Source organism: Euprymna scolopes, chromosome 2 (assembly GCF_053919585.1).
Source record: "Euprymna scolopes isolate OS-2025 chromosome 2, ASM5391958v1, whole genome shotgun sequence".
NCBI lineage: Eukaryota > Metazoa > Mollusca > Cephalopoda > Sepiida > Sepiolidae > Euprymna > Euprymna scolopes.
The window spans coordinates 133,142,137-133,166,312 of NC_136483.1; the positions used below are offsets into that span (position 1 = coordinate 133,142,137).

Here is a 24,176-nt window from a genome sequence, read left to right on the forward strand (position 1 = left end):
GAGAGTGAGAAAGAGGGCTACACACATGGAGGAAGTCAAAAATATTTTTATTTCAAGTAAGAAAAATGTCGTTTTACAAAGATACAAACAGAATTTGACTTCCCAATTACTTTTGATGTAATTTGTTAAAACTATTACATGATTGTGAATATATTAGCTAGTATATATATATTTAAAAACTGACATCTATAAAAAAAAAATAAATAAAAAAGTAGGAAAAGGATGGAATTATTTGTTCCAAAATGCTTTCAGGAAATATAAAGTGAAATTTAAGAATCATGACCTTCAATTTCGAAAAAGTTGAAAGGTCAAACTAAGGGGAAACTCTCAATTGCAGATTAAACTTTCATTTTTCATTGGTAAATCTGAATTGTCTGCTCCATTTAAAAAAAAAACAAAAACAAAAAAACTCATAATTATAGCTGTTCGGTTGTCCCAACTGCTGACATCTGATACATATACTATTTTGAATATTCATGCCGGGACAGGGAAGTGGTGCATAGAGGACTGGTGATGTTCATGGCCAACTTCTTGATTGTATGCTTCAAATATTAAAAAATGATATGAACAAGGGAGATAACTTCAGTATGAATGGATGTACCACCCCCCTCAATTTGTATGCATTCCACCTCCCTCTGCATGCCCATTGGATACTTATGATAATGAAACATATGCAAACCCTGTTGCAAACCTGGTAGTGGGATAAGACATAAAATAATAGGGAAAAAATTGCAAAAGTACTCAATATCATAATGTCACCCTATCCTCCAGCACAAGAGGTATTTCTTCATCTGCACATTGTGAGTTCTCTGCTAGTTGCTTGACGCAAGACCTGTGCAGTTTGAACTACATCCCCGAATTTGCCTCCACAAAAGAACATTGCCAATGATTTCATCCTTAATTTTCCAACAATTATCAGAAAATCTGGTTCTCTCTCTGATCAAGGCTTATATCTGAGGATAGTGTCCGTTGAGCTGCTTTCTTCTGTGATGTTAAGAGCACCGCTTCAAATTCTGATGTACACGCCATCAAATGCTATTTCCATATATGAAAACTGATGTAACAATAGCTTCAAGGAAATTATGTATTATCTTGATAGGAAAATTTAACTTATAGATTGCTTTTATCTTGTCAAGCTCAGGCCTTGCTGATTTTCACATTTACTTGTGTGCGCATTTTGCTTTGCAAATTTACTGCCAGGATAAATTCATCAATATTTTTTATACAAGTCCTATTTATGGGAAGAGATATTTCCATGTTGGTCCAGGGACTGTCTTCTGTCTTGCTTGTGTTCATAAAATAAAAACAAAATAAAAAACAATACAATTTGCTTGGATTTTTTTAGGCAATGTTATAGAGCTTCTGCTTGTTTAGTTGTGCCATTAAAAATTTCAAGGTTATTAACATAACCTGTATCAGTAATTTTCTCTACAGGATATATCTTGTTTCTTGCCGGTACAAATGTCAAGTCATTTTATTTTAATATGTTGACCAACATATGAAGAATGTGTGTGTGTGTATATATATATATATATATATATATATACACACATATATATATATATATATATATATATATATATATATACACAGATACATATATATATATATATATATATATATATACACAGACACCAGGTTAAAGGTATTCAAGAGTGATAGCTAATGAATTTAACAAAGTTATTAAGAGTGCTTACTAAAAGAAGAACAAGATATATTTTTATTAATATAAATAAATTTACATGGTTGCAACACTGGAAATGCTAATGTTTCACACAAATGGTCAGTTAAGACCAAAAGTCCTCATCAAGCAACTTAATAAATGGTTGCTTTCCACAGAAAAAGCCAGTCCTCAAATCTCACAACCATGTAAATTTGTTTATATTAATAAAAAAATATATGCATATTTGTGTTAGAACGATTAATCAGAATCGGAAAAATTGGAACTTTTAGGGGTATTGGCAATGGGTATTGAAAAAATTAGTACATATTTTCCGAAGCCGAAAACGATTCTTTTAATTGCCCTTTTTTACTTAATTTTGTTAAAAGAAAATTCTTCCACTGATGGTAGTAATGAAAAAATAATGAAGATTTATTGATTTTTAACTGTAGCTCATCCTTTACAAGTGTATTTCTTCACGTTTAAGAAAATCTCTGCACATTTAGCATTTGTTTTTACAATAATTAGGAAAAAATAACTATTTCATAATTAAATATTTAGAGATTTATAAAGAATCGGAATCGGTAATTGTATCAGAATCAGGGAAAATATTGGAATCGTCCCATCACTAATATATACATATATTAACCTATCCGACCATGAACTCATCGAGCACCCAAAGGAAGTTTCTAAACCTTGAAGCTAATTAATTGCCACTTATTTAATCGGTTCAATCACTAAAACAAAAAAGGCGAAATTGAATTACTTTATCAAAACATAGTGAAACTTGAAACTGAAAACAAAATCACCACACTCCAATTTATGCAAAAAGCCGAATCCATAAAAAAAACGACTTGACAACAACAACAAAAAAAGGCAAACTCAATTCTAACCTAAAACAAGCTGCTTATGATCTCTGCAATCACGCCAATATCACAGAAAAAAAAGCCAATAAAAAAAACATATCCCTCTTACTTAGCAAGCCTTGACTACCATGAAAAACTACAAACCATCCTTGACAACCGCTCAAAATTAAAAAAAATGAATAACAGCCCTACGAACATATTAAAAACACAAGTCAACAAACTCATCACTGCTAATAGTGCCCAAATTGGAAATTACCAACTTCCCAAAATTATTAGTGAGTATAAACCTGGATATCTATACGGAATGATGAAAATACATAAACCAATAAACCAAACTCTCCGTTACAACAGGTTACCACCCCAATCTATTCCCTAACCAAAGTACTTAATGATCTCATTAGCCCATATTTCCCTAGTAAATAGTGTTAAATCAACATATGAACTGATACAAATTTTAAAAGACAAACAACCCTACAACAAAGTCATCGCCTTCCTCAATGTAGAAAGTCTATTCACAAATGTTCCTGTAAAAAAAAAAAAAATTGACATACTCCTTAACAACATATACAATGACCCGTCTCTCCCTACCCTTAAAATTAACAAAAGAATACAGTTTATACACTAAGGTACCTTTTACGGCTATAAAGGGAATATTTACACTCAAATAGAGGGAATCTCAATGGGTTCCATCTTTGGTCTGCTATTTACATGAGTGATCTCATCAAAAACCAGATATTTAATTACACCAGCAAACCTTCTATTTATGTGCAGTATGTTGACGATATTCTCATCCTAGCTGATAACGATGAACAAATACTAAGACTGAAGGAGCTCTTTTAAGATAACTCAATACTTAAATTCACAATAGAAATGAATGTTAATAATAAAATTCCTTTTCTTGACGTCCTCATTGATACTTTTAGCAACACCTTCAGCACGTCCAACTACAAGAAACCTGCTAGCCTTTACTTCTGCCATTTAAAAAAAAAAAAAAAAAAAAATTCAATTTTCACCCTCAACAAGGCACAGTACCACTTTGAAGTAGGGGGGGGGGGGTTACTATCGGGGACATAAGTTGCAGGGATATTAAGAAGGGAGATGAGCAGCAAGATGTCTGTTCACATTACACTTGAACTTCTGCATGTCAGTACAGTTGGGAAAGCAGAATCCCGGAAGCGAGTTCTGGGGAAGAAACTATTAGAGTAGAAGGCTTTCTTTAATGTGTAGGGGTGGGATTTAGCTGCTTGTTGGGGATATCTATGTCGAGGGGGTACAAGTGCTTGTAGTTGGTCAGAGCATTCATCATTAAAATACTTGCAGAACAGACAGAGAAATGCAACATTTCGTCGATGGGACAAAGGCTGAAGCTTACATGACAGTTCAGGCTGGCGACTTTCTTTTGATTCCTGTCCAGGAGTGAAAGACTAGTAGCAGATACACCAGCCCAAATGTGACAACAGTACTCCATACATGGGTGAATGGTGGCCTTATATAGGTGCAGGATACTTTCAGGTGTAAATAGCTTTCTAGCACGGTAGAGAGATCCCACCTTCTTCACAGCAGCCTTGGCAATGCTCTCAATGCATCTGTTCCAATTCATGTTCCCTATGAACGTTGGGCCGAGAAGTTTAAAGGAAGTACTTTTAGGTAATGTGTTTTTGGCCATTGCTATTAGTGGTAGAGAAGGTTTCTTGTAATTATTGAAGGAAACAAGCTTAATCTTGGCAGCATTGAATGTGACCATAGCGAATGTCGCCACCGATTTAAGATAGCTATTATCAAAAACCTTTTTATCACACCAACCTAATCTCCTCTGACAAAAAAAAAAAAAAAAAACACTATTCGAACTAAAAAATATCAAACAAGTCCTCATCAATAACGGATTTTCAAACTACATATTAGTCGATAATTAATGTTCCAGAATTTAAAAAACCCTAGCATAAATAGTAATACCGATCAACATCAACATCCAATATAATTAACGTTTTCTATTACAACCAGGATTTAAATTGGAAGAAAAGACCATAAAATATTATTCATAGATATGTTTTCCCCACTGACAAAAATAACCTTAGACTTATTATATATTATAAAAGATTTAAAACCCAAAACCTAGTTATAAAAAACAATGTCTCTCCTATCCTCAAACCACTAGAATGAACCAACATAATCTATAAGTTCAAATGCCTGCTGCAAGAGTGTAACTCCTATAATAACAAAAAAAATCCCCAAAAAACTAGTTATGTTGGTTATATCGGTTACACAATGATGGCATCTTATCGCCTTACCATGCATAATGTAGAATCTAGTGCTATATTACAACATTTATAGCAAAAACATAACTGCCTCCCTCCAAAGTTAGAGAAATTTTAGTCAGCGACACAGAAATAATACACCATGAAACCAACATCAAAAGATAAAAAATTTTGGGAGCAGTATATATAAGAATTCAGAAACCTGTCCTAAATATGGTTACATATACGTCTAGCCAAAACATTTTAAAATGCATATCGTAACCTCTTTCCCCCTTGCCCTCACCTCAAAACTAGACACTCCCTCCCTCCCCACTGGGCACAAACGGCTTCACATGCATTAATTGCTTTCCAACTGCTAATGCTACTAACTAGCATTTGTCCGTCAGCGCAACCAAATCTTACACATTCTCCTGACAATGTCATGACGAAGGATGAAAAGCAATAAAATCGCGACATACTTCGAAAAGAAAAATCTAACTATGGGATATTCATTAATCTATACACAAAAAGCATCATATGAAAAATTAAAGAAAATAAAAAAGTTATAACTAAATGAAAGCTTTTTGTTATCTGTACCAATGTTTGTTTAAATGAAAAAATGCTGCCTAAATATACACTATATATATATGTATATATATATATATATATATATATGAAATAAAATGGAGGTGGAAGGACCTGGATACTCAACGTTTCGCCCGATTTATGCGGGCTTCTTCAAGAGGGATGGTCATTGACGAGAGAGTCGGAGGATTGGGGCTATATATAATGATGGGGGAGAGCAGCATGTTTTCCTTATGTAAATTAGATGTCATATATACATGTATATACATTTTATGAGAGAAGAACTAATTAGAGTAAACTAGTGTAGTGGATTACGTCTAAAAGATAAAATATCGTAGAGATTAAAAATCGGGCGAAACGTTGAGTATCCAGGTCCTTCCACCTCCATTTTATTTCATATCGTCGGATTTAATCCAGCTCAACAATCATATATATATATATATATATATATATATATATATATACACACTTCGTAATATTCAAAAAGTTTCAATATAGTTGATTAATGATAATGGTAAGGAACAATAAGATAAAATAATAGGTAAAAATGCCAACAAAGACAGAAAAGACGGTTTACTAAACTGTTTTCAATATTTGCTGTTAAATATTGTTACACATATTTACTGATGGAGATATTAGATAGTGTATGTTGATAAAAACCATATACTTCTGAGAACTGGAAGCTAATGAAGTGGCTGGATATGACATTTGTTCTCAGACTTAAAAGATTCCTATGCAAAAATAGTTCAGATTGAAGCATCAGTGAGAGTAAGAGTTGTTAATAAAATATCAATGTAATTTAAGAAATGCACTTCAAATATAAGCAACTCTCTCTTTATATGTCCACTTTTTTTACCTTTCAGATACATGATGAGCTTTTGGTTGAATAAATCTATTATTTTTTTTTTAAGAAGTGTCATTTAAAGTAATAGAATATCAAGGATGCATGTAAGATGGCTTTTATTTCAGCTAAAAACATACATGCATGTATAACATTAGTTATTAGTGAAGGTTTGGATTTTAAATTTGATTAAAATAAAAATAATTGCATTGGTCACTGATGATGTATATACACCAAGAATACAAGATGAACAGGGTAATTTAACAATTTCTAGATCAAGCACAAAACAAAAAAAAAATCTACTGAATCCCAGCATTGTTATAGGTTTCCATACTTGAAGTTTTTGACAGCTTTAAATATGAAGAAATAGAATGCAACCTATGATATTTTTATTTATAATAAAGAAATTATTTTTAAAAATTAAAATTCTTAAAATGAGGACATTTTGATTTAATTTTTTTTATAAGTTGAATAACCATAAATATTTCATAAATAAATTTTACAATTAAAACACTGGATCCAATCTGTGTTTGTTCCAATGTACACAAGATGATGTTGCAGAAGCATGAATGGTCGTTACCAAAAACTGCAAACGTTTTTTTTAAAAAATCAACAACAGTAGTCATTGTCTTTGCACCAAAATCATTTTTCATGCCAGAAATCATTTTTGTGTCCAAAATATTGTCAGATATAGTTCACTCAAAGAAGCTGCCTTCACCATTGTATTCAGTCATGCTTAATTATAAAATAATATTTTTAGATGTGTCCACACATCTCTGTGAAAGGCTCTGTCTGCCATGACAAACGGCATTCACTCTATGCCGATTGAACCGACTTCCTCCAAAGGAAGAAGTGTCAAGGGAATATTAAATTCACATCTGATCCTCAACTGTATAAAAATTCTAAAATTAAGCATAACAGACAGACGGCATAATCACATTGACACACCAATACTCATTAGATTGCAGTAGTTAAACAAGGTTGCGAATAGCACCCATATATTGATATTGACCAGGCTCAACCTTGTTTAATTTTTGTGATCTAATGAGTATCAGCGTGTCAATGTGATTATGCCGTCTGTCTGTTATGCTTAAGTTTAGAATTTCCTTTTATTAATAGACAGGCAGATTGAATGAAATACATGTTCTTATTCCTGTTGTGTTCTTTTATTGCTAACACTTTCTAACAAAACCGGATGCTCATCTTTTGAAAGCTTCAGCACATGATGTGTGAAATAAATAGAAAATATTTCCTCTCTCTTTCTCTCTCTCTCTGTACACATCTTTATTTTCATTGGTCATTCCTGTTACATTCTGCCTGCAACACGTATAGCAGCTTTCCAATCCTTTTTTGGTTAGAAGCAAATCCGTTCTGATAAGACACTTTATCTTTTTCTGTTCTCAATTAGTAAAGGAGAAATGCTTCTCAACAGAAACAATCTTTATTTTTGTCCCAATCCAGAGTGCCCGTTTTAGAGGAGCAGTATTTTCCCCAAATTAAAAACTGATCTTTTGTCTAACTCAGGCCCCGATGGGAAGGCAAATAAGTATAAACAACAGCTTTCTCCTCTCAAAGATTGAAATGATAGTAATAGTAGTACAACCAACTTTGACCTTGTGACATCAGCAGCAAGTGAACAACCTTCAATGAATCAAAATGACAGGAAACTGGCCAGAATAAAATCATCATCATCGTATACAGTAATTTTTTTAAATTTTTGTATTGCTGGAAAAAAGACATTTTATTTTCCTGAAATAAATACTCTTTATATTTTTGTACACGAGTCAGTCTTCTTTTTTTTGTTATCTTCATCTCACCTAGTCTGTCTAAAAAATGTTTTACTTGTCAGCAGGAGACGTGATACACTTCTTATATAACATAACAAAATGCATTGGTCCGATGCTGTCTCATAGTTTTGTCTTTTAGAAAGGTAAGATGTCATTTTTGTTCATCTGTGTCTTATTACAATGTGAGCCGCCCATATTTAGCACATTAGAGTTGCTCATCCCTTTTTTATAAGCAACATGTTAAGTTCACCTCCTTTCTGAGAAGTCTAATGTCTCACAGCACAAAATCAATTAAAATACATAAACGTTCATACCTTCATACCATCACGCATCCCTTACTGTGAACTTAACTAAGAAAATACTGTTTGCAAATACGTTTATACATACTCCTACCCCCCTCCAAAAAAGGACTATGAAGAGATAATGGTTGAAAACAAAATTAGGTTTATTCATCTGAGACCGTCTGTTCTTAATTAATAGCTAGTAAAGTGGGAAGAGATAGATTGGTTAATCCCATTTTAACAGGACATTTCTCAATGCACTGTTTGCACTCTAGAGCTTCTGATTGAACTACTTCTCTCTGTCTTCTTCAGGCCATGTCATGTCTCAAAGTAAATCGAGCTAACCTTCAAATACACTAAGCTAACCTCGACTAAACCATGTTTACTGTCATTCTCAATTAACAAAAATATACCTGTCCAATATTTATCATATGTGAACACATAATAAAGTCACAACACACACTTTTTACGGTTCATATATTTATGGACATCATATATTTCTGGCCAAAATATTGCAAAATTATACTTAGCAATCTGCTGACATTAAAGACGCTTTAAATGACCCCCCCCCTCCTCAGCATGGCTTTTGGGAGAAAGGGAAGATCGATATGAGACTAAATAAATGCCTGTCTCGGAGGATCACTACTAAAAAAAAAAAAAAACAGCCACTCATCATTTCTTTCTCTCTTGTCAGGACATCACTCACAACATCTGATCCCTTTTTTCTAGCTATGCAACACATTAGACAAGCGGTCATTGTCAACCAGAGTACAGCTTCTGTAACACTCATAACTCAGCTTTAAAGTTGGTTCTTGAAAGATAAATAAATCCTGTAATTTCTTTTCTAAAGGTCAAATGACTTCCATGAACAATAAATTTCAAAGAAGCAAAAAAAAAAACAAAAAAACTTAAAAGTGAGATTCCAATTTAATGGCAAATTTTACAATAAAAAAAAAAAATAGTTAAAAACAAGAAAGACAAAAGTATTGTTTTTTCCTTTATTACTTGATGAATGATGATTCAAAATTAAGTTTTTTGATTGAGATGAGATTAATGAGAGAAAACGAAATATAAATGGACATATAAGACATGTTCCACGAACCCAACTCTAAAATTTTCATTATTTTTCTTTAAATTTTTAGATTACTATAAATTAAGCATCAAATTTGCATATAAAATATGGTAAAATTACAGTTTAGTTAACAATTGAGAATTCAACAAATGAAAGTAGAATTTAATTCTCTATTGGTTTAATGTATGGAAACTAAGTTTTTCTTTCAAAATTTTATGTCTATAATTGTATAAAACCACTAAAAAAATATGGCAACTAAAATTAGGGACCTCACTAAATATAGACTATCAAGTGTGGTTTTACAAAGGTTTTTGTTCAGAGGGCATGGCTTGCCACTGGAACTTAAATATAGTGGTAGAGTAAGTAATGTTTTTACCATATTTTCAGTGTTAATTTAGCAAATGTAAAGGCTCATATAATCAGCCATTTTAGTTTTAGTTATGTGATGATAGCAACATGAACATTGAGACACGAATTCTGAAATAAAAAAAACTTATGGTTTCATCATGTTAAAAGTATACAGGTTGGTAGAGAATTGAATACAACTGTGTGTAGTATTTTTTTTTCAATTTATGATTTCATGACTGTTAACTATACTGCAATTTTAACTAAAATGATTTTTTTTCAAACTACCTAAAATGATCAATCCTCTATGTTAAACATCCCATGCAGACTTTGTCACAACCCTCTGAGATTTTTGTTATTTAATTAAAAAACAATCTTTTCATCACAATAGCAATTGAAGATAAAGTTCTTAAATAATATAAAAATAATACAGTTCAATTTTTAGAGAGATGTAAATTTTACATAAAATGATTGCCAATTTTCAATTAAGAACAAGAAATGCTTGTTAAAAACTTGAAAATAATAATTGAGGAATCATTTGATGTTAACCTCGTCTTACTACAACTGCTACCAAAAACTTTCCATTCATGGAACAAATTATCATAGGACTACTTCCCTGAAGGTCATCTTCAAATCCAATGTCAACAAATACTTGTAAAGTGTCTTCATATTCAAACTGTCCATTCTATTCATCATTTGCAAACTCAAACGCCTTTTACTCCCAAAGAGACGTTGCTAGTATTCCCATACTCTACTGTTATTTCCTTGAAACATTTGGTTTTGATTCTAGCTGATGGTATCCAAGTCATATATTTTTTTAAACTTCTGAAATTACTATTATATTAGGGTACAATATAATAATCAATATAGAACTGAATCTATAATAGTAAATATGAAATCTGCATAAATTAAAATATCATATTTAACCATATTTTACAATCGAGCCATGCTTGGTTATTACTAGATATTGGTACAATATAAAAATCAATAAAAAATTAACTCTATAATAAGATATGAAATCAGCATAAATGAAAATATATTGGAACGTATTTTACGGCTGGACATTGCTGGGCGGCCTGCTAGTAATAAATAATCAGAATTCTTTAAAAAAAAAATTGAACAACAAAGATTTTTGAGGAGGGAGTGCGTTGAAAAATGTTGTACAATGGAATATGATACGTGATACAAGATGAAAGATTTGTCATAAGCAAAATGATTGTGAATTCAAGTGTTGATGGTTAAAAAACAAAAAAAAAATACAAAGGACACGAGTTGTCAATTCATCTTCGACGTTTAGTTCTGGCTCGTTTGCGTCTGTCTTGGGTTGTGGCTGGTAGTTTATTCAGCCGTCCAATACTAACCCCCTGGCGCTTAGTGGTCAGCATGTGTTGTTCAACAAGTTCTGCAAGGTGACCCTCTTGAGCCAGCATGGACAAAAACGTACAGATAAACTGGTCGTAACTGTGGGTTCGTCGACAATCATCAATCTGGATTAAAAGAAACAAAATTTTTTAGAAAATTAGTTGCATACAACCATATACCAGGTCCTGATGATTACCAACTCCAACGCAGTAGTAATTTGTTTGACTTCACCTCTTGTTCTGGCCATATTGTCGTCTCTCGTCTTGACGATTGCTGAGGACATGTACCCTAGTTTACAATAAAGCAATGCAAACTCATAAGACAAAACACAAACTTTGATACATTGCGTATAAATCAGCTGTGCTCTGGATAGGTGTTGCAGAAAAAGAGCCTCAAATGCTAGCATCGCCATCTTAATTAAGTTCTAATGTATTAGCTAGAATCCAACTGAGATAATTTGTCTGTCAAAGTATCATTGTCGTTTGGTTTAAGCTTGTTCATTTCGAGACTGCGTCAATCCGCTAAATCTCTGCCTACATCTTCGTCTATCTTGATCTGCTCGAAGCTGAATTCTCTTCGAGACCTCCACAGGCTGCAAACTGACTCAAACAAATCTGACTACTAGACCAGAAATTATGACTAGAAATCCTATGTCCAGTCTTTTGTTTTAGAGTGACTGATAAGCAGAAATGACTTGCCTTCTGAGACACTCCCAGCTGACTATCTGCAAACTATTAGATAACCTCAATCTCATCACACTTCTGGTTGCTTTCCGTTTTGGTAATTTATTTTCTTACATTCTCTGTGAGTATATATATATATATATATATATATATATATATATATATATATATATATACTCACACACAAAGATAATGAGTTGTGATGAATTTCCAACCAAACTTTTTGATCTGTTATTCACATGTTCTAGAGAGAAATCAGAAATCTTTAATGCACAAACTGATTTTTTGCCAAAGTTACGTTGGTTTTATTTCTTTCTCCATTTATCCCCTACTCCCATAAAAAATTCATAGTGACCAAAAAACAAGGTCTTTAGGTTTTATATAAAAATAGTGGTGCTTCTCTATAAACGGGCCCAAAAAAAAACTTTTTTACAAGAAAAATCTGTAAAAAATCTTTATAATAAATGTACTTGTCACTGTATGAAGATGTCATATTCCAAAAATCACATAAATCAATCAAGTAGTTTGTTTTTTTTATTTAAGAAAATCAAATATTATGAGATATTTTATCGAAGAATGACTTCACGCCATCTTGTTTATGAATGATACACTGCTAGCGACACCTATTGGGAATGTTTGGAATATAAGATCAGATAGGGGCAGACAATCGACTTTCCATGCTCTAGAAAAAAAAATTAAGACATTTATAGGTTTTTGGGGATGTTGAAAACGAAAATAACGTTTAAAATTCCAGCAAATGAGTAGTTTCCAAGATATGAGGAAATATAAATTTAAAAGAAAGTGGGGGATCACTTTTCTAAAATAATTTAGCATATAATGATCACCCACTTTATGGCCACCAGTTTTTTTTTTTTTTTTTTTTTTTTTACACAGTGATCACCACTTATCAAGGCCCGGAAGCCACTCAGGGATAAGGGTTATTGCAAGTACATCACGTTAGTGAGGAGATTTTATGAAGTGTTTAATTAGGGGGGGCGGTTCATTAGGAATTTGTTAACATTAGACTTGAAGACATCCAAGTTGTAGTCCGGAGGGAAGCAGGCAGACGGAACAGAGTTCCACAGGCGTGCAGTTCTAAGAAAGAAGCTTTGCTCATGAAATCCGCGTTTTGATTTAGGCACAGATATAGAGTGGGGGAAATTTTTCACAGTGGATTCAGCTAGACGGGTGATTTTTGTGAAAGTTTGGCGAGGGGGGACCAGGGATTGGAGTTCAGACGAGCACCTGCCATGAAAATAACGATAAAACAAGGATAGGCTCGCAACGTCTCTTCTGTGGGAGAGGGGTTGCAGGGTAGAGAAAAGGGCATCCCCCACTAAACCACGAAGTCTATTTTGTACTCTGTCAAGGCATGATAGGCTGTTTTTGGCAGCTCCTGCCCAGATATGGCAACAGTATTCCATCCTTGGCCGTACTTGGCTTTTATATAGATAGAGAATTGCATCAGTAGTGAGATATCTTCTGGAGCGGTAGAAGGATCCCACCATCTTTCCAGCGACCTTGGCAACAGACTTGATGTACGTGTTCCATTTCAGATCAGGAGTAAAGGTCAAACCCAGAAGCTTGTCAAAACACGGGGCCTCACCCAGACGAGAGCCATCCATCACAATTGATGCCAGCTGGGGATCAGAGCGTTGATGATGTAAGGATAGGAGTTTGGTTTTAGATGCATTAAAGGTAACTAGCCACATCTTCCCCCACTGAACCACGCGCTCGAGATCAGAGGAGAGAGAATCCGAGAGAACTTCGTCATTTACAGCCTTTGATGTGTTGCCGTAGATGGTCGTGTCATCAGCATAGATGTCAACGAATGATTTAAATATGTGTTTAGGGAGGTCATTGATGTAGATCAGGAAGAGAGTTGGGCCGAGGATTGACCCCTGAGGGACTCCAGCATTTATATTGCAGGCCTCCGATTTTTGTCCATCTACCACTACTCTTATGAGCCTATCGGAGAGAAATGATTTAATGATTGAGAAAACATTTCCAGTTATACCGTAGCTGGAAATCTTGTGAAGTAGACCCTTATGCCATACTTTGTCAAAGGCCTTTGATATGTCAAGAGCAATTGCCCTAGAAAGGAAGCCTTTGTCAAGAGATTCACTAATCCTGTGGGATATAACCGTCAGCACATCTGCAGTAGATCTTGCAGAGCGGAAACCATATTGTGTGTCACTAAGAAGGTTGTTTCTGCTGAGGTGGTTGACTATTTCTCTATTTAATATTGATTCCAGTAACTTACTCATAACACAGAGAAGACTTATTGGTCTGTATTGAGAGGGAGATGACTTATCACCTGAATTCTTAAATACAGGGCAAACTGATGAGGTCTTCCAGGGGGTCGGAAAGCACTTCTCCTTAAGGCAGCGCTTAAATAGTTTCGTAAGTATGGGAGCAAGTTCTGGTTGAAGCTTTTTTAACACTATAATTGGGATGCCATCAGGGCCAGTTGCTTTACTGGAATCTAGGTTTTTTATTAGCTTGGCGACCTCATGCACGGATATTTATATATTACCTAGCTTGTTCTGTGTTATAGGAGGAAATATGGGGAGTTGATGGCCTTCGTCGCATAGGGTAGAATTAGCTGCAAAGTTCTTTGCAAATAGTTTGGCCTTGTCTGACGCTGACGAGATAACCTCTGGTCCATTGATAATGGTTGGGATAGAACGCACACTTCTGTTCAGGATCCTATTTGTTATTTGCCAAAACTGGTGGGAACCAAGCCGCTGATCAGCTACCTTGGATTTAACAGACTGGGCATATAGCTCTCTTGCATTTTTTATTACTCTTTTACAGTGGTTGCTGGCAGTCCTGAAAGCAGCTTTAGTCTCTGCATCTATTACGTTGGTAGTTATGGAAAAAGTGATTTCTGTGCGCGATAGCAGCAGCACATTCTGGGGAGAACCATGGCTGGCTGTTAGGTTTTTGTTGGAATTTTTTTGATGGTATGAATTGGTCTATGCCTACAATTAACCATTCGGTCAGATCTGATACTATAGAGGACACTTCCTTTTTAAACATGGAGTGCAGAGGTAAATCAGATATGAATGTACGGAAGCTATCCCAGTCAGCCATAGAGTATCGGTATACAGTACGGTGGAGGGGTACGTCTGATGGCTTCTTACACTTTGTTTTTATCTTAACTGATACGACGGAGTGGTCGGAGGATCCTAAAGGAGAATGAACGGTACATGAACATAGCTCAGGGGAAGTTGAAAGAAAAATGTCTAAGAGGCTTGCATATTGATTGGGTGTATCGGGCACACGGGTGGGTTCGCGAACAATCTGAGTGAGGTCATAAGCAATGGCAAAATCATGACAAAACCTCCCCTCATCATCTGTCTTATTTGAATGGGTCAGCCATTCCACGTTATGGACGTTGAAGTCATCACAGATGTGGATGTTAGCCGAGGGATGTGAAGACAGTTTTGGTGGTCAAATAATTTACGCCACTGAAATACATATTTGCTGAATTTTTGTTGGAGGAGCATCAACGTGTGGGTGCTTAATTTACGTAAAATTCTTTATATCTTGAAAACTACTCGTTTGCTGGAATTTTAAACGTTATTTTCGTTTTCAACGTCCCCAAAAACCTATAAATGTCTTAATTTTCCAAGTTTTTTTTTTCTAGAGCGTGGAAAGTCGATTGTCTGCCCTCTGCTGATCTTATATTCCAAACATTCCCAATAGGTGTCGCTAGCAGTGTATTATTCATAAACAAGATGGCGTGAAGTCATTCTTCGATAAAATATCTCATAATATTTGATTTTCTTAAATAAAAAAAGAAAACTACTTGATTGATTTACGTGATTTTTGGAATATAACATCTTCATGCAGTGACAAGTACGTTCATTATAAAGATTTTTTACAGATTTTTCTTGTAAAAAAGATTTTTTTGGCCCATTTATAGAGAAGCAAGAAGAAACATCACTAATGGAATGTGAGATCTAAAGGACTAAATAGGAGGGAAAGTGAGTTACGAGGCTGTGGAAACTGGATCAAAATTCCACTTCCTACTCTTCATGAACGGTCGTTGGCCTCCATGGGTGTCATCTGTGGTTGGATGGGTTTTGTTTTTAATGTTCGTAGGTATTTACATAACCACACCCCCAGATAAACCTGGTTTGGATGCTACATCAATTGCCGACAACTCAAACATTCTATTGGTATTAGTTTACATGGTACAAGTAACAGGTAAAAAAAGAACACCAGATATTTCTTGGAAAATAAGATAAGCTGAATTTAGTTATTTTTGCCCCATCGCATAACTACCCCCCCTTACCATTTTTATTATATTTCTTTACTTTGAATGCTTTTTTTTTTTTACTTAATTTTTCCACTAAAACATCACTTTTAGCGACAGCATTTCAATTAGTTAGAGTTTATTAACCCAAAATCTACCATAATAAATATCCTGTTTTCTGAATCTAGTAAGCTGCCTAAACTTAGATTGCAAATAAGGAAAAACTAAAAAAAAAGATTATTAATCTTCTCTTTGAATTAACTTAATATTAATGAAATCTTTACTTGCAATGGCACATGGGAAGCAAATCGAGTTCTCTCTCCTACCCCACTGGAACTATATTACCCCCCGTCCCCAACCCACAAAACCATTTTTATTTTATTTCTTTATTTTGTTCTTTTCTCATGTTTTAACTTTAATGTTTACATTATTTTTAGCATTCCGATTAGTTGGTCCCCACTAGTTTCCAATCTGCCATAATAAATATACCAGACCTGACAATTAAAAATAGTGCAATCGTAACACATTGCTCGAATATTCACCTTATATTTGTTCCGTTTGTCCACCTCATCTTTAAGGTTGTTTTCACAAGTCGTTATTTCTTTCTCGACATTCTTTAGAAGGTCATAGAGGTCCTACAAGAAAAGAAAAAAAAAACATTCATCATTTAACCTTAGATCTGATAATCCAGAGAAAGATTAAATTTGAACAATATAAGAAGATGTGTACAGAACAAGAGATTTTGTATGGTCACATTGAAAGAATGAATGGGAGTTCTTGGATTAATAGATGTAGCGGGTTTGTATTACTGTGCACATAGATTCGAAAAAGTTGTCAAAAAAACAAATATATGACAAATAAATGTTATCAAAAGCAAGATAAGTTACTTTTCTACCTAACTGGATATATTTTTTGTGTTTTTATTCAGTGTAAGATGTTTATTCAGCTCGAAAAACATGCAGTGTTTACCGATGTATTGGAAAATTCAAAATGGCGGCCGACTCTCTCTCGGAGAGGGTAAGTTTGGGAAAAGGTACTATAAATAATAAACTAGACAAAATACTGTTAGAAATTCGCTCAATATATATTACCGTGACATAAGTTGACATATATTCGGTTGTTTTTTAATAGTATTTCGTCTAGTTTATTATTTATAACATCTTTTCCCAAACTTACCGTGTTAAAGAGACAGTCGGCCGCCATTTTGAATTTTCCAATACATCGGTAAACACTGCATGTTTTTCGAGCTGAATAAACATGTTACATTGAATAAAAACACAAAAAATATATCCAGTTAGGTAAAAAAGTAACTTATCTTGCCTTTGATAACATTTATATGTTATATATTTGTTTTTTGACAACTTTTTCGAATCTATGTGTACAGTAATACAAACCCGATGTAGCCGGTCCAGTTCACAGGGGAAGGCCAAGGAAAACATTGGAGGAAGTGATAATAGACTTTTGATTTGAATAACATATTTTAATTGCATTTTATCTTGTTCTTTGATTACTTATCCCCTCAACATAAATATCCCTGACCAACTTGACAATCTTTTCACTGCAGAAATTCCTGGATGCTGAACAATTTTCTACTGTAATAGCTTCTTTCCTTAAACTACTTGACATTATAATTCTTTTCTTGCTCCATCTTTCCCTGATTGTACCAACATACATAAATTTATGTAATGTGAACAAACACTGCACAACTCTCCACTTATGATGACCTTATAAATCTGGCCCCTATTTTACAATAGTCCCTTCGATTTCATATGCAGTGCGCCTTGTTTAGGGTGAATATAATAAAAAAATTTCATAAAATATTTATAACTGATTCCATTCAGTGCCCCTTTTTGAGGGAAAAAGACTCTCCACATTGAACACTAACCTTGTGTTACATCACTGAGTGCTGGGGATTTGGGTGGATATTATGTTCATCATGGTTTTGACTATTCTCTTAAGTTGGATATTAAAGTTGGATGCCACCTGTTCTAAGACAATTCAGTACATAGTAACATTATGCAGAATGTATATTAAATGACAATTGTTTTGTTCACTTTTTACATTTGGATTTGTATAACAAAAATTGTATTTTTATTATTAAATATTTGTTCTTCTACAAGTTTTTTTTGATTACTTAAATCATGTTTTATGGCAGGTGTTTGACTGAGCTTCAATCTAAGCACCCTTTACTCTGTAAAACATTCAAAACAAAAAACATGTCTATCTATAAACACTTTCAACAGTTTCCTTATCTCTCTCTCTTTCTCTACCCAAAACTAAACAAGATTTTCACAAGCAAAGTTTCTTTACTAGAACTGCAGATCTCTGGAACGCAATACTGCAGGGTTGCTTCCCAGTTGGCTACAATGTGTTTTTTTTTTCAAATCCAATATAAACAAATTTTTGTTGAACCATCCTCTTAAATAATCAAATTCTGCCATCATCATCACTCATTTAAACTTTATACTCGAGTGGCCTGTAAATCTTGATAAGTTGGGATACCGTGGTAAAAAAAAAAAAAAAAATCCATATAACTTCACAACAGAATCCTTAGAAACGTCCATACAATTATCATCTAACCATCCAGAATAAGCCACAAAAAATAATCATTTAGTTTTGAATCCTTACCTTAGGAGTGAAAGCTTGTCGCGTGCTAAATTTTGATCGTCCATGGCCTTGACTTCCCATAGGTGTTGTACGAACTGCCCCTTCATAGGGACGAACGTCACAATCCATTTTCTCAGATGGGTCAGAGATAATCTTCTCATGTAGGCTTTCAAATGACTTATTGCCCTGGTGACCAGCACCAGTCTCTCTCTCCTGTGGGCTGTTTTGTGTGGGCGTGACAGCCATGTTGGATGGAGAATTGAATCCACTGCCGGATTCGGACGCTGTGTCTGTACTCTCACTACTGGGACCAGATGAACCCCCAAAGCGGGTCTCGATTTTCAATGGCTTTGTGACATCTGTCGATGAGACAGTCTTCGGCAATATTATCTCTCCTTCTCTCTCATCAGAGACAGCGATATGAATTTTAACATTGCTCTCCTTAACGGTGTGGAGCTGGTGACGCTGGAGATTTTCAGCAGACAGTCTAGGCACCTCCCGGCCTGTTGAGGAATGATGGGAGCCATCAGAGGAAGACTGAAACTTGCGGTCATTGCTTTCAGTTTCTTTCTCCTCCATTGGTTTACCCTCAAAGATTGGACTCTTGGCGTAATTATGGCTGTCCAAGGCTGCTGGTAGACGGGAAGTGCTTTGGGTATCTTCAGTTGTGACAGTGTCTTCAGATGAATGTGATTGAATGTTCCCTTTGTTGGAAGGTTTTTCATCAGAGGAATGGCTAGATTTATCAGGTGAGCTCTCAGACGGAGATAATACCTTCACCATCTACAAAAAAAAAGATTTATATGGAAGTGATTATGAAAAACAAAATAATAAAGGAAAAAAGATTTAAAGAATTAATGAATCTTGTGAGGTACAAAATCAGGTTGGTCTAATATAAATATGCAAGCTGTAAAATTGCACCAGAAATTGAATGACATTATAATACCTTGTATAGACTATGAATGAAATGACATCAGCTTCTGTTTGGTTATCTCTTATTTTAGAGGTATTTCTGAAAACACTGAATAAAATATATTTTTTTTTACTATTATGTAAAAAAAAAAAAAAAAAAAAATTTAAATATGCTGAAACATGTGTTTCGTTAATTCTTTTCAATCACGTAAATTTTTTTAGGCTTGAAAGAACACACAGAATGCGAGCATTCCATATTCATGTAGAGAGCAGGATTATTTTCTCCCTTTTCTTCTCTTCATATCAGCAGCAGTAGCGAGGTGACAGTGGCTAAATGGTTAATGACAGGAACTGACAACTTGGATGTGCCAGGTTAAAATCCAGTTCATTCCACAAAAATACTTTCACTTAGGGATGTTGGCAACCTTCACATGATCTCTCCTGTAAGGACTCAATGTCTTTCTAGAAAGAATTTTAACTAGAAAGATATCCGGGAAATGAATACCAACAATGATCACTTGACTCATATGAAATGAATGAATGATGCTCAACAGCAGTAGTAATTATTTCTTCTCAGTTAAAACAAGAGATAAACTGACACCCATTCAAGATACATGTTCAAAAGCAAACTGATCTTCGAACAAAAATCACACTTTTATTCTGTTATTCTGGGCTGCCAAAAGCGCCTACTTTAATCAAACCCTTGGCTCAATATCAAATGGTTCTAAGTTCGCGCCCATGTCCATCTACCATTTTCTTGCAGGAGACATATCCCTTGCTTTTTATGATGATGATGATGATGATGATGATGATTCAGTGTTTTCAGAAATATCAAATATTCTAATCAAATGAGAAAAAAAAGGATATTCAAAGTGATGATGAATTAGTTTTTCTGTGTTTAAATTTGATCCAAGATGATTGAGAGCAGCAACAAAATTATTATATCATAAATATCACCCGATACAGTTATAGATGAATAAGAATATCTATTTTAGCTGAGTTTTATTTTTGTGTTGATGTTTTAAGGAATTTTAGCATACATGCAGAAACAAAAATAAATAATAGAACAACTTAATACATAAAATTAAGTCATTCAGACTTACAAAGTCAGATACAAACAGCAATGCATCTGGCATATCAATAATTGATTGTGACTAGCCAATTGATCTTTATCTTCTTTCTACTATGTTCTTTGCAAGAAAATAATGTACTTTGCTTTATGTTTTAGAATTTTTTAGATGAATATAGATAGTCTGCATTATTTGAACTATTGTTGTCATCTTCGATGTTATTCTCACAATGTTTCGACTGATGTAACCAATGTACAGATTATCAAGTTTTGCAAGACTGACTTAAAGGTCGGAGGTTACATTAGCTGAAAATGTTATCAGAATAACATCCAAAATTAGAACAGTAGTCTGAATAATTCAAGAATTTTAGAAAAACATAAGAAAAAGTTTGTACAAGCATTAAAAATGGTTTTATGTTGTTAAATATTATCAATTTATATTATTATTAATAAATATTATCAATGAGAAATTGTTTTGAGTGAAAATTTGAATTTTGTTTTTAGATAAACATGACATCAGGTCAAATTTAGTAGCCATTTTGTTTTTAGCTTATTCACATAATATTTTCCATATTTCAAGCATGCTTTTCTCAACTGAACATGCATAATACTAAATGGATTATAAATGGACATGATTTCTCATTTAGTAATAACAAAAACAACATAAAACTATTTGTAGCTAATACAGAATTGTTTCTTGTGTCTTTCTGACCATGACCTTTAAATATTACCAAAATTTGCTTAGGTTTCTTTAATATATATGTATATATATATATGTTTCAACTAGGAAGATTGTTATGATTGAAAACAATTTTAAATAATGAGTTAAAAAGGTGTATCATATTTTTTCTAAGGATAATTCAAATAATGTAAGGTATATGACTAACTTTTACTTGTAAGGGAAAATGTTTTTCATCTCAAGTACAATTATGTGACCACTTCACATATTTCTGTGTGTATGCATGTTTCTCATTAGTATATTACTTCCACATAATCTTTTTAAATTTAGCATTATTTTAATAAATATTAGATGAATAAACACACATTAAAAACCAAAAGTTAAATTCTTTTGTATATAACTTTAAAAATGTGCTCCTCAAAAAAAAAAAAAAAATATTACATTACTGAATCCTAGATAATGCTGGGATTATACAGCCAGTTTTAAATAAAATTAACAAGAGAATAATATTTTTTTACTTACTGGTTTTAAAAACTTCTGTTTTTTTTTAAATAATTAAAAAATGAAAATAAAAAAACTAACATTTAAAAAAGCAAGATTACATTTTCAAATTTTAAATATAAAACAAAAATAATTTGGATTTTAGTTTTATCTTTATATTTAACTGGCTTTGCAAACTTACTTTTTCCTGATTCAAACAATTTAATCGAAACTCAGTGGGTGATCTAACAGATCTTATTTTCTTTTATAGTATCTTTTAAACTTACTGTTGTTTAAATGTAATTGAACTAGGATATAAAATATGATTTATGCAGTAATTTCTTACTTGTTACCAAAATGAATTAGCATTGTTTACGTGATGATCAGATGTAGAATAAATTTTAAAAAAAAACAGTTTTTTTAAAGACAATACCTGAATCAGTCAATCAGTGAACTATCTGAAATAAATCTGAAGAAAATTCAAAGAGTCATGCATAAATGGATTTAAACATTTTTTTTATCAAAAAAAATATAAATAAATAAAAAATACAAGGTAATCTATCCACTCTACTCCAAAAATTCCACCCATGGAATTGTTAATTTACAGTTCTCTTTACAATCCAAGTCTATTTGAAACAAATTAACTTTCATTCTATATCTAACTTGTTCATCGTTACAGTCAAGCATATGAAACAGTCTTTCTTTATCGTGATTCAATGTCAGCGGGGAGACTTTGATGATTGTTAGCAGAGAGATGCAATGTTGAATAGGCTTCAATCATTGGACCTTACCCACTACAACATCCTGATTTTTATCTGTGCATTATTTCTAAGATAATCTAAGATAATGTTTATCGAAATAATTTCTGAGAATATTCCTGAAATGAAGAGGGCTGTCACAGTCCAAATTGGGGCATTGTCAAGAGAGGAATGTGTCAGAATTATTGACAATTCTGTGTGTTTTTCATTGAATGGTGATTAAGAATTGAATGGTAAATTTATTAGAAAGGACAGAAACATGTACTTAAAGAAAGATTTTAAAACATGTATCTTTATTTTTGTGATTTGGAAAAATACGAGGGAGGTTCTTTTTTCATAGCAAATGTAATAATCATTATAATCACAACGGAAGCAACAACAGAAACAACTTTAAATAAAAGTATTTAAGTAATAAAAAAAAAACTTTTGCTCGTCTTTGCATTGAATGCAGATCATTCTTGAAATATATAAAGCAATCACAGCAAAGTTTGTCAGAAGGGATGAGCGTATCAGAGTTATTGATAATTTTGCATGTTGTATCTCAATTGTGTTCATCATTGGATTGTAATAAAACAAACACTGTTGGACACTCATGGCATTAACTGAAGTTTGATATTTGCAAAAAGGATTGAGAATTTTACTGACAATTCTATGGGTGGGGCATTTTTAGAGTGGGAGGTGGAAACATCACTCTGCACTTGAAAAACCTTTCATAATAACACAAAAAATATTTTGAAAGGAATAAAATCTGCTACTCATTATCTGATTTGAATAGCTTTATGGAGTTTTGAAGAAATTACAAAAATCTGTCACTAGGTTTCAATTAAAAAATTAAGTGATGTTGATTCTAATCAGTAGTTTGATAGATAACCATTTGCAAATGCTGCAAAGTACTCCATCTAACTATATAAATAAATTACTAACAGTATAATCAGTGACAGACTTAGGTGCTGTTGGTTTGAGCCATCTATTTATTAATTATTAATTCCATCACATTGTTCTAGAAACATTAATATAAGAAAAATGCATTTGTTTATGTACCGAACAAATATACACTCTAACTCTATTCCTAGCTGTAATTGAAAGATTCATAAATATTTGACTGTTATAATTTTCTGAAGTGAAATGAAGATGCTTGAGTCAGCCACTGATATCTAAAAACCTTCCACTTCACATATCAGCTCATCAGCCATAGAAACCAACTTCAGACTCTCACTCTTACTGCTAACCACGACACACAAAGACATCAAAGAAAAGGGACATTTCATTACTGAACTTTTTTATTTTGGTCAATTTTCCACGTTATTTTGTTGGCAATAAAACTATATTTTTGCATAGATTGCTGTCATTCTTTTGATATATGTTCATATAACATAATCATGTTCATAAACAAGTTCCCATTAGATCACCATAGTTAAGTTACATTGAGCTTGGCCAGTACTAAATGGATGGTCAGTTGAGAATGTCAGATGCTGTATGTGCTCGTTGCTTCTCTGAACATTGTTGAGAATTGTCCTAGACTTCTCTTTGCCACTGGATTCAAGCAGTGGTGATTCAAGAAAAGTGTGGTTGGTGATTGCACAACCCTTGCTTCACAATTACACATGCAGCAATCCTTATAGGGGCTATCCATTGTCTTTCAATATATATATATATATATATATATATATATATATATATATATATATATA

At 33.3% G+C, this 24,176-nt stretch overlaps 1 protein-coding gene across 2 annotated transcripts in view; it reads right to left on the minus strand.

Annotated features, from left to right (window-relative positions):
* Window positions 1-10,805: 10,805 nt before the first annotated feature.
* Window positions 10,806-24,176, minus strand: part of LOC145296176 (ubiquitin carboxyl-terminal hydrolase BAP1-like) — a 41,763-nt gene continuing 28,392 nt past the window's right edge. For both annotated transcript variants that reach the window (XM_080142392.1, XM_080142387.1), the window contains 3 exons: window positions 18,609-19,370; window positions 16,523-16,615; window positions 10,806-11,158 (listed from right to left, as the gene is read on the minus strand). In XM_080142392.1, coding sequence (XP_079998518.1) covers window positions 10,952-11,158; window positions 16,523-16,615; window positions 18,609-19,370 — 1,062 coding nt within the window. In that variant the 3' untranslated portion in view covers window positions 10,806-10,951. The remainder of the gene's footprint in view (window positions 11,159-16,522; window positions 16,616-18,608; window positions 19,371-24,176) is intronic.